Genomic DNA, 11,929 nt, shown 5'->3' with positions numbered 1-11,929 from the left:
GTAGCAAAGACACGAGGTTAAATTAGAAAGCGTATCGATCGTTTAACGAGAAGAAGAGGGCTAACGTGTTGTACTACGTCGTTAACCCTCTGTCGTCGTATAACAGTTCGTAAAAAAAAAAAAAAAAAAAAAGAAAGAGAGAGAGAGAAAGAAAAAAAAAGAAAACAGAAAAACGATATTAACGTGCACGAGAAATGAGAGAGGAAGAAAAAAAGGAAAAAAAAAAAAAAAAAAAAAAAAAGAGGAAGAAGAATGTCGCAAGAGAAGAAGACAATATCTTAAACTGTTCATTGAGAATGTCTAAACAATTTTGAAAAAAAAAAATAAAAAGAGAAAAGAAAAAGAAAAAAATTGGCTCTTAGATATTACAGGACGATCATTATTTTTCTTCCTCGTTTTACTTCTCGTAAACTCCGTGACTCGTAAAGTGATTTACCTGAAGGAACAGCATGAAGCAGACCCACTGATAATACCTGTACTCCTTCCTCTCAGATTCCGGATATAATTTTGAATTATCGACACCTGGAAAAGGTACTTCCGAGCCTTCTCTTTTCCTGTACGCTGCAGTGATCGTGTAAGTACTGTGTATCCAACAATAAGTATTCAACACATCCTCTGGTAAGTCTTTACTGTGTATACAATCGATTGGATTGCCAACGTATTGCCTCGTTGTGACTATCAAGCTAAACGATATCAGTATTATCACTGTTAAGCTATAATGTAGGCGAAATACGGCTGTATCAATGTGTATATGTGAGATCTTGATTAGGCTCTTTAAACCACGAAATATGTCCAGCATCTTGAACTTTTGAATTTCGTCGTCGACGATTCGGTAAAGTTCGATTAAGAACTAATCCGAGATTCGTCGACCTTGACAATCGTTTCACACTACATTTTTAGAATACTAATCGTTTGGAGTATCTTTGTTTTTTTTTTTGTTTTCTATCACGAATTTATCTTCACTGTCTTTTATCGGTCTTCAAGCTAAGTTATTATCGATTAGACGAATCGATTAGATTTGTTTAAATAATTATATAAACACTTAATTATTATGTTACATTTATACGATTACACGAAAATTTCTTTGATCATCAGCATAGGATCCTTTTTTGTATTTCGCGGGATCCTTAGCCGGTACCAACACCTGTCCAATCATTCTCCTTACTATCTCTACCAGCACTGTTTTCTAATCCAAATCCGGAGAATCCTTTCACGTCAGTTTAAGTATCCAAACATAACATTTTGCGTCCGATCTTTCCCTGCCAACGCACAGTTCCGTTCGCATCGTTCATCCTCGAGAGATCAATGTACTCACTATTATCACGGAGTGAAAGAGATAGAAGAAAAAAAAAAAATAAAAGAAAAAAAAAAAAGAAAAAAAGAAAAGAAAACAAAAAAGAAAAAGAAAAAGAAAAAGAAACAAAACACGAAACGAGACGTGACTCTTGGTTAAAAACAAACCAACCGTAAACGTTCGATCAACAGACGGAAATATATATTCAATTTCTTGCACCCTTTGAGAAATTTTCCCTTTCGATTTAATCAACGATATTCTTCTTCTTCTTTTTTATCTTTCTTTGCTTCTTCTTCTTCTTCTTCTTCTTCTTCTTCTTCTTCTTCTTCTCCTTCTTCTTTTTTCTTTTTCTTCGACACTAAGTTCCGTTGGGAAATCGAAAAAGAACGGTTTCTAAGTTGCTTGAAAAATCTAATCGACAGACAAATAGAAAAATATATAACATATAATCGATTCGTTGAGAATCAAAACGTTTGGAGTCTCTCTTTCTCCTTCTCCTCCTCCACTTCCACCACCTCTTCCACCTCTTTCTCTTCCTCTTTCTCCTCCTCCTTCACAAAACGATCAAATTCTCTTGTTAGGTTTCAACAGAGCGCAAGTAAAAGCTTTTTGAAGGTTCACCGAATTGCGAATCAATCTATGATTACTTCGAAAGAGACCAATTAACAACGAATCGAGTGGACATCAAAGAGTCGGCCTCTCGATTTTCAAGATAGTTCACCGGAATGACGATCGACTGGCAATAATAAAAGGATGACGGAGAAGAAGAAAGATAGTATGAGAGAGAAAAAGAAAGAGAAAATGAGAGAGAGAGGGAGAGATAGAGAAAGAGAGAGAGAGAGAGAGAGAGAGAGAACATGCGAATAGTAGTAGGAGTCTCGTAATATCGTTCGACGAGCGTTTTCCATTCTATTTTAGCGTTTACGCGCTGCGTAAGACTGCACTTTGCTAACGGAGCCGGAGGTTAGTGTAGAACCGCCGACAAATGCTTTGAAAATGCCTGAGGACAAAATACAGAAATAGAGTGAGAACTCTATTCTCCATTCTCTCCCTCTCCCTCTCCCTCTCTCTCTCTCTCTCTCTCTCTCTCTCTCTCTTTCTCTCTCACTCTATTTCTTACCGTTTGATCAATTTTTTTCCTAAGAAAAGAAAAATGCAACGAATATTCTACTTTCTACTTTGAATATTAATTGTCCTTTCATCTCATTCTCTCTCTCTCTCTCATACTCTTCCTCGTTTCTCACGATTATCCCCATAAATTCTCGTGAATAATCGAGAGTAACGTATTCTCTACGTGTGTACGACGAATTAAGTACGATGAGTATCTTATTATATCTGTGAGAGTTATCTTATTATACATACAACGTTGTATTGATGGACACGAAGCTGTCATTAATGGTAAGAAATTAAAAAAAAAAAAAAAAGAAAAAAAAATATCAAAAACAAAATAAAGAGGAAAAGAAAGAGAGAGGGAGAGAAAGAGAGAGAGAGAGAGAGAGAGAGAGAGAGAGAGAGAGAGAGAGAGAATGATAAACGTCGTTCTATTGCGTCGACAAGAACGACAAAGACGGAAGAGACAGACCGTAATGTTGGTTTATCGTTCCTGTCCCTCGGTTTGCTTTCACGATGAAAGAAGATACGCGGAAAGGGAAGAGCCTCTAGAGTATCAATAAGCATTGCTCGAATCCCAGCTTCCGTTCTGGACCGTATAGAAAAATTCTCTCTCTCTCTCTCTCTCTCTCTCTCTCTCTTTCTCTCTTTCTCTCTCTCTTCTTCTCTCTCTTTTTATCTTTCATTCGTATTTCTCCGTCGATTGACTGAACGATCGTCTTCGATCTCAGTGATCCCTCTGAACGGAATCAGTGACTCGTGTAGGATTCTTTCGAAGTAACTTAAAGCCAGACCAAAGATACATGGATTTGATTCTGTATTTATTGGAACTCGATGATATTCCACTGGAATGTGAAATAAAAAGATAAAATAAGAAAGAAATTAAATTCGCCAGTTTTCAACGTAAGAAAAATCTATCGACTCGAAAATTTCATTCCGATCTATATCAATCAAGGTCGAAGAAGAAATAGAAGGAGAAGAAGGAGAAAGAGAAAAAGAGAAAAATAGGAGGAGAAAGAGGAGGAGGAGAAGGAGAAGGGGAAGGAGGAGAAGTAAGAGAAGGAGGAGGAGAACGATTATGATAATGATTATTACGAAAACGATCCTAACAAATCGATCCTAACAAATGATTGGCTCTCGCCTGGCACGAGGTAAAAGAGTAAGATAGAAAGAGGTTAGAGTAGTTTAATTGAATCGATTCGTCAGGGAGGTAGAGGAGAGAATAAAAGAAACAAAATAAAGAAACAAGTGACTACCATGAGAGAGAGAGAGAGAGAGATCTCATTGGAGAACGCGAAAGCCACGGAGCACGTGCGTCTCCTCCGTCACACACATTCATTCCGACGATTCTCTCAAAGTCGAATCGAACAGCTGATGATATTGATCGCTGATCTCTATGTGTCTCGTGAAAATTTATATCGATCCAAGAGATAACTTTTTCTTTTTCTCTTTCCTTTTCTTATTTCTTTTTTCTTTTTTTTCCCCCTCTAATCCGCTTGCTTCGCGCCCTTCCACGAACAAAGTATTGATAACAACGACAACAACAACAACAATAATAATAATAATAATAATAATAATGATAATAATAATGATAATAATAATGATAATAATAATAATAATGATGATATTAATATTACTATTAATATTAATAAAAATAAAGAGAGATATCTCGAGCACGGACACGAAATGGCGAGAATGAACGAAATTCTTTTATCGCGCACAAGATTAATACTTTTCGAACTTTCGAGGATTAAAAGTCTATCGTATTTTAATCGTATCGTATTGTATCGTATCGTAAATAAAAAAATGTTAGCGGAAACGTTCAGCAAACGGCTGCTTCCACACGCCACGCTCGTCTACGTTAGACTCGAGAAAACGGCCAGGGCACGGCACGGTACCTCCCGTAGGAGCCGAACGAGGAGTCAGCGCGCTCCAGGAATAGAAACACCCGAACCCGAACCGTCCTCTCGCGGTGTGTAAGCGTGTAAGCGCAACGTCCAAACGCACGCTTGCTTGCTTGCTTACTTGCTCGCTCGCTCGCTCGTTTGCGAACAACCGTCCTCGAGACTTTGGCTAAATTCTCTTTCTCTCTCTCTCTCTCTCTCTCTTTTTGAATCTTTCTAAATTTCACGATTCTCGATCGTCCTCACTCGTCTCGTCATCTTTTTCTTTCTCCTCTTTCTCCAAGAGAAGAAAATTTCTGGATAAAAATCCATCCGAGATGTCCAACTGGTTATCCGCCATTTTTTTTTTTTTTTTTTTTTAACGATAACTTAACTAATATTATACTTACAAATTAATACAAATGTATAACTTTTAACAATGAAATATCTCTACATTCGTATCGACATAATAATGGTCAATTTTAAATTCTTATAATGTATTATTATAACGATGAGATGTACGATGAAATATCAAACGTTTATCTAGTATCGTTTCCTTGTTTATTCCTCTTTTTCTTTTTTTCTTCTTCCTCTTCCTCTTCTTCTTCTTCTTCTTCTTCTACTACTACTACTACTTCTTTTTCTTCTACTTCTTCTTCCTCTACTACTATTACTACTACTTCTTATGCTTCCCACGAAGAAATAGATCGTGATGACTGCGTATTTATGTGTAATATCACACTCTCCGGGCTAATTCATTTGGAAAAAAAAAGAAAAAGAAAAAGAAAAAGAAAATACGACAGAGTTTGATCCTGAAAGTATCTTCGTGAATAGTAAAGATCATTATGGATCGTCTTTCGTTCTTTTCTTTTTTCTTCCTTTTTTTTTTCTTTTTTTTTTTTTTCTTTTTTTTTCTCCATGTAACAGACAGTAAATCAGTTATATCAAGCAGCTGATCGAAGAGAAGAGATACTTTTTAAACGTAACTGGATACTGTCTTCTCTCTACGAATACACCGATTCGCGGGAACCTCGCGATCTCGATGATATAAATCTCGTCTACCTTCGACGAAGCTACCATTGGTTATATTATAGCAATAAAAAAGGGAAAAATATTGTAAAGATGTAACGTTACGACGCTCTCATTTCCGTCGCTCATATCTTATAAAACTTACTCGATTTCCTGTGAAACGGAACCTCACAATTTGTCTTCTCTCTCTCTCTCTTTCTCTCTCTCTCTCTCTCTCTCTCTCTCTCTCTCTCTCTCTCTCTCTCTCTCACTCTCTTTTACTCTGTTTCTTTTCTTTTTCCGTTGATTAAATCAAGAGATACGAAGGTCGACGAAAAAAAAAAAAAAAAAAGAAAAAAAGGAGCTCGCTCGAAATATCCAAAGAACATAAGAGAATTTGCTTTTTCTATGTTGTTACATTTTACCAACGAAATTCTTAATGCAAAAAAAAAAACCCCAGAGAGACAGAGACGCGAAAGAGAGAGAGAGAGAGAGAGAGAGAGAGAGAGAAGCAAAAAGCGGATGCATGCACTTGGATGCTTCGACGAATCAACGCGTAAGACACGTTATAACTCCTCGGAGATAAGTGCTTTCTCGTTCGGTGCCGGCGATATGTAAATAAATATTTTGCTTTTATTCGCGTACTTACTAATTTCATACGAAATAGACGGACTTAAATAGAATCGTGCAGGAGTTACGTGTCGTCCAAAAAGGAACGTTTCGTATTTTACGATTCGATTTCATTCGAATACGATCATTTTATCGTCACCATTTAGATTCGTTACTTATCAAAGTATAATTTCAATATTGTTCAATGTTATATAATTTTTTTATCGTGACGAAATTATCCTTCGGCTATATTTTTTCTACTAATGATTGATATATATATATATATATTAATCAAATATCTAGAATTTCATATGGTAAAGTCGTGATTCCATCGGTGAATAGTTCTGATTTAGTTAAAAGAGCTTCTTCAAGTACCCTCGTCGCGTCTATCGAATCACATAGATAAATCACATGGCGAGGCTTATGCTGCTTAAGAAGAGTCTGGTCCGACTCAAAAATCTGGTCTTCCCTCTTTCGTGCTTATAGACGAGAGAGAGAGAGAGAGAGAGAGAGAGAGAGAGAGAGAGGGAGGGAGGGAGGGAGGGGGTGGAAACGTCGCTGTAACTTAGAACCATTGCATAATCGTTCTCTAACCATCTGCCGATCACTTTTGAACAGCTTTAATGGCTTCGGATTATTGACATACGCGTACGTGAGCCTCACGCGACTCCGTTTCTAATAAATTACAGGCCGATATTATGACACGATTATGACGATATCCATCTTCTCGTTGAATCCAATAAATCTGCTATCTCTCTGGCAATACGCAAATACAAGATGAGATATTCTGAAATTGACTGCAACCGAATTATAAATGGTCGAGCGTTTAAGCCACGTTGATTCTCCGAAATGCTTTTAATACGCTTCGTCGTTACATTCGAGTTCGCGATGTCTTTTATACGCACGTACGTGGCCTTTATTAAAGGAAAAGAAAAATGAAAAAAAAAAAAGAAATAAATAAATAAATAAATAAAAAAAAAAATAAAAAATAATATATGTGAAAAAAAAGAAACACACACACAACAGACAGAGTCTTCGACAAACGAGTCTTCTGGTACGTTAAACTTATGTTCGTGAGTATAACACGAAGAAATGAGATATGTTTTTCTAAGCACATCCTATATATCCGCTTTTCCCTTGTTGAATATACAACACAGAAACGGTTCGCTTATAGAAAAAGGTAAATAATCAATTTTTTTCCCCCACTGGTTGAATGTCGACGACGTTACACCTACGCGTCAATCGTTTCTCACAAGATGTTATGTCGTCGTTTCTCTCTTTTTTTTTTCTCTCTCTTTTTTTTCCCCTTTCTTTTTTAAACACAAGTCAATCAGATAGATCCATATCAGTTCGTTTACGCCGAAACGATGATCATTTGTATATCGTGTTTGAAAACTATCCTTTTTACTTTTTCTGCAAAGTTAGAATATAAATGGATCCATTAATAGAATACATCAATATTCACAATTACATCGTGATATATGTTTATTATACTTTAACAATATATATATATATATATATATATTTGTTGTTAAAAGTTGTTATAGAGTTGATTGTATATTTTTATTTAGTTGATAATCATTTGTATGCGCACCCTTATGACGAAAGAATTAAAGTTTTCTTTACCGACGCAGCTTGTTACTTTGCCGACATTGCTTTCGTATCAAAAATTACCGCTAGAGTGCATCACCTACACGCTGTTACAACGCGAAAAGTTATAACGAATTTTATTTATATTTTTTTTTTTGTAAATTAAAAAAAATTGTATGTTTAAAAGTTTATAATGTCTCAGGTAGGCTCGGATTGTTATTAAATAAAAAGAAAAAAAAAGAAAAAAAACGGAGGTTATCCCGTACATTGAATAGAAATCATTATGGCGGAATTTTTGATTTAATAAATCAACGCTATTATTCCTGATGTATAAATCGATATCTTTTGAATAACATTATTATACAAATAAATCTTACAAACTTCGTAGTTGTTTAATAATAGTTATTTCTCGGTACGATTTGCTAAGTATTTTGTAAACGAATAATATCTTAAACGTAAACTCAACGATAGATTTTTTATACAATAACAATGGACAAAAATCAATATACATATTTATCCATATAAGTATAATTATAATTATTCAGAAAACTTATAAAAATTTCCAATGATTCTAATAAATTTCATTGTTATAGCGTCACGTCGAATAATCGAAAATTTTGATTTTCGTTTATTTTCAAGCAACGCGAGGTACGATCGAAACGACATCTGTTTTATATTTTGATACTAACGCATATATACGCGGGTAATTTTGTTTTAGATAATAAGAGAAAAAAAAAAAAAAAGATTAACTTTTTCTTAGATTTAATCTATTATTATAATTTTCTCATTTAATAATTGATCTTTGACAAATGATAAATAATACGTGATATAAAATGAATATATAAATAAACACAAATATGTATAAATATGTATAAATATGTAGAAAAATAAATTACCTGAAAGATAAGCACGAAGGCAACCCACTGATAATACTTGACTCTTTTTGTTTGATCGTTGACATGACGATGATCCTCCTCGTCCTGATAACGTCTTTGTAAAATGCCGAAAGACGAGGCAACACCAGGATACGCAACGTTTGCCCCTGCGACACCAAGCATAGCACCACCGCTCACGATATACGTACTGTGTATCCAACAGTACGCATTGAAGGCCTCTACAGGAATGTCTCTGTTCGGATAAGATTAAACAAATGGGAAGACAGAAAGAAAAATTGTATGAATGAACGAACGTATGAACGAACACAACGTTCAAGGTGATACAAAACAACAATGCAAAACATTCCACGATATATACGAACTAATGAGAATAAAAAGTGTAAAATTCAATGTATCATTGTATTTTAAATAAGAGTATTGATCGTTAAAATTTCTCATCGCACATATGTTTGGCCTCGTTAATACGTCATCGTTACGGACAATTAATTTAAAATATCTTTTCATAATATTACCTCGTATGTACGCACTCTATTGGATTTCCCACAGTTTGCTTGCTGCTAATAATTACGGAAAATAGCAGCATCAAGATCGTTGTTAGCGCATGTAGTCTAAAGACGAGGCCATCGCTTCTTATTCTGGACACCTGCGGAATCACGACACAAGCGTATTGACCACGTGTTCTTGGAGCGAGAAACGCTTCTGCTTATGCAATTAATTCAACCATACGATTTCACATACACACACACACACACACACATACACGCAGCAGCAGACATACATATACACACATGCTCTCGCATGCACACACACACATACACTTACATCTATACCTTGGTGCACTTTTATCTTATTTCTTGATATACACACTGACGCACAGCACTTGTTCAAAGCTAATTCTGGCTTAGCACGCTGCTTTGAACGATCTCGCAAGTAGAGACATGCTTTACAAGTTTGTAAACCTTGCGAAGGTATAGGAATGAGGAATATCAAAGTAAATCGCTTACTTTAAGCTTGAAACTTCACGAGCTCGCATGTTCGTCCTATTGCGATATTAAATCTCGATCTTTAAACTCGCAATATTTCATCAATATTATCGTAGAAAGAGACATGACCGACAAATATTTTTCATAGTTGTTTATAAATAATCACTTGTCGTTTCGTTGCGTGTTATCTTACGACGCTCGTTTACATACACATTAACGTGTTTTATATTAGGTTTAAAATTTGATTAAGAGCGATAACGCTTACCTTACACGCTAAATCAATGTTGACACATTTTGAGTTAGTAGAGATTAGAATTGGTATAAACCGTCGTCCCGTATAATTCTCAAGTATAATAATTTCGTGATATTATGTATTTTAAAAATCGTTGAATTTATTGTACTACTTGAAATTGTTTGACTTCATTATGACAATTTCATAAAGTTGTTATATTTTCTAAGGAAAACAAAAGCAAACGGAATTAATAAGTTAACTCGTTCATCAACATTCCATCGATTAAATATAACGAGCATTAATTTTCACAGATCTCAAGCATTAATTTTTTTCAGATTAGAATCTATATAAATCATCGTCCCTTATAATTCTCAAGTATAATAATTTCGTGATAATATGTATTTTAAAAATCGTTGAATCTTTTGTACTACTTGGAATTGTTTGACTTCATTATGACAATTTCATAAAAATGTTATATTTTCTAACGAAAGCAAAATCAAATGGAATTAATAAGTTAACTTGTTCATCAACATTCCATCGATTAAATATAACACAAGCATTAATTTTCACGAAAGATTATAGCAGTGCTTTAAAATTATTAGCAAGGTCTGAATTAGCGATTAGGCTCGGATTAATACATTTATAATTTATTGCCCGGATCGTTCCAATTCAGACTTTTTTATATTGATGCTTTGGGAATTATTACGAGGAACACAATAACGTAACGAAAACGCATCTCGTCCTATTTTTGGCACTTACGCGTAAAAGATAGTACAATTCTGTAACAGTGTCTATCATTCTCACTTTTCTCTTTTATTGTACGTACGTACGTACACATGCACGCACACTATTCGAAAAAGCCGATTTCTTGAAAAAATTGTTCAATAATCACGTTCGATTTTTAATCTCTAGAATCCTCCGATTTCGCCAATGATAAAGAACACTCTGCCCTTTTCCAACGATCATCATTGACGACGTCCAAATCATTAATCGTTAAATAAAGCTCGCGTTTCATTTCCACGGTCATTCACCCCGTACTATTAATCGAAAACTAAACGGCCGAGAAGAAACTTTATGACCCGTCCGAAAAGATCAAAGGATACTAATTTACAAAGAAATTGAGTTAGTAGATCCGTCGGAGAGGTGGGATGGTGGGGTTTCGGGGTCGGGATTGTAATAGTGATCGGATTAGACTCACGCAACAAACTTCAACGAACGCTGATATAAGAAAGAAGATCTAAACTATTAATCGATGATTTTACCGATTGGTATGAGGATTCAATAATGATCTCGTATAATTCAATCTCTGCAAGTAGATACACATTTTGACGTTTCCCGTTGTACAATAAAACGAACACAAATAGCGCGACAAAGACGTCATACGAAAACGGGTTGCGTTTGAGATGATGATGATGATGATGATGATGATGATTACGGAAACGTCCTAAAGAAAATCGATTATAGATTTCCGGCAGATGTGATAGACAACTACCGTTTCTTCATCGAGCATAGAAATTTTGTTTTATGAACGAAACGCAGTTAAATTATACAATGACGACGACGACGACGACGACAATAACGTTTGGCAGTTAAGCGGCAGAACAGTGCGCGTCTCATCCGATGAGCGAACGAAACTTACTGACTAATCCTAACCGTGCGCGGATTTCCAACCAAACGAACGTGGGTCCCGCCGAGTTCGATGCCAAAACACAAATTCGTGGACTAGTCGTCCCTCTTTATGCCATGACGTCCTCTTTCTCTCTGATAGCTATCCTCTTCTCTATCTCTCTCTCTCTCTCTCTCTTTCTCTTTCTCTCTCTCTCTCTCTCTCTCTCTTTCTCTCTCTCTTCACTCTGTCATCTCATTTTTATTTTTCTATTTTTTTACACACTTGTTTATGTCTCTTCTCTCTTTCTCTCTATATCTATCTATCTATCTATCTATCTATCTATCTATCTGACGACACAAAACCATCGAAGAAACAGTAACTTTTAAATCGCCCACGCTGAACTATAACGAAATATCGTCCCACTCGAGCTTTTCAACGAACGCTGGACGTTTTCCAGTCACAAAAAGATAAACGCGTTCCGTCTGCCGCCGACAATGTTGAGATACGCTTTGCCTCTTCAATTTTACACATCAAAATGACTCTTCCTCTTTCGCCCTTTTTTCTTTTTTTTTTTTTTTTTTTTTTTTTTTTTCTTATTTCCTCGTTGATGGATACCATTCGTCTATCACACGGAGAAAAAAGATGTGAAAAATTGAAAACAAGATTTATCTATCCTGTTTTTCTTTATCTTTTTTTTTCTTTTTTTTTTCTTTTT

At 35.4% G+C, this 11,929-nt stretch overlaps 2 protein-coding genes across 2 annotated transcripts in view; both read right to left on the bottom strand.

The window, feature by feature from the left end:
- LOC124950240 (innexin shaking-B) overlaps window positions 1–4,035 on the bottom strand; it is a 29,165-nt gene extending 25,130 nt beyond the window's left edge. Inside the window, exons 1-2 of the mRNA XM_047496691.1 lie at window positions 3,661–4,035; window positions 437–1,705 (exon numbers count right to left, since the gene is read on the bottom strand). Coding sequence (XP_047352647.1) covers window positions 437–799 — 363 coding nt within the window. The 5' untranslated portion in view covers window positions 800–1,705; window positions 3,661–4,035. The remainder of the gene's footprint in view (window positions 1–436; window positions 1,706–3,660) is intronic.
- Window positions 4,036–4,186: 151 nt separating this feature from the next.
- LOC124950239 (innexin shaking-B-like) lies at window positions 4,187–11,817 on the bottom strand. The gene is made up of 4 exons (XM_047496690.1): window positions 10,365–11,817; window positions 8,903–9,033; window positions 8,391–8,622; window positions 4,187–7,317 (listed from the first exon to the last, which is right to left on the bottom strand). The coding sequence occupies exons 1-4, from the start codon at window positions 10,401–10,403 to the stop codon at window positions 7,309–7,311; spliced, it is 411 nt and encodes a 136-aa protein (XP_047352646.1). The 5' UTR covers window positions 10,404–11,817; the 3' UTR covers window positions 4,187–7,308.
- Between the last annotated feature and the right edge of the window lie 112 nt (window positions 11,818–11,929).

The sequence above is a fragment of the Vespa velutina genome, chromosome 6, assembly GCF_912470025.1.
Source record: "Vespa velutina chromosome 6, iVesVel2.1, whole genome shotgun sequence".
NCBI classification, from domain to species: domain Eukaryota; kingdom Metazoa; phylum Arthropoda; class Insecta; order Hymenoptera; family Vespidae; genus Vespa; species Vespa velutina.
Note: the sequence above shows the minus strand (reverse complement) of the source record. Positions and strands in the feature narration are given on the sequence as shown.

Excerpts from the sequence above, each read along its gene's own strand:
- LOC124950239 (XM_047496690.1), bottom strand. The coding sequence starts at position 10,403 with ATGATAGACACTGTTACAGAATTGTACTATCTTTTACGC. Across the intron at positions 9,034-10,364 it reads AATTGTACTATCTTTTACGC|GTGTCCAGAATAAGAAGCGA; the intron begins GTAAGTGCCAAA and ends GTGATTCCGCAG. Across the intron at positions 8,623-8,902 it reads ATAGAGTGCGTACATACGAG|AGACATTCCTGTAGAGGCCT; the intron begins GTAATATTATGA and ends TTATCCGAACAG.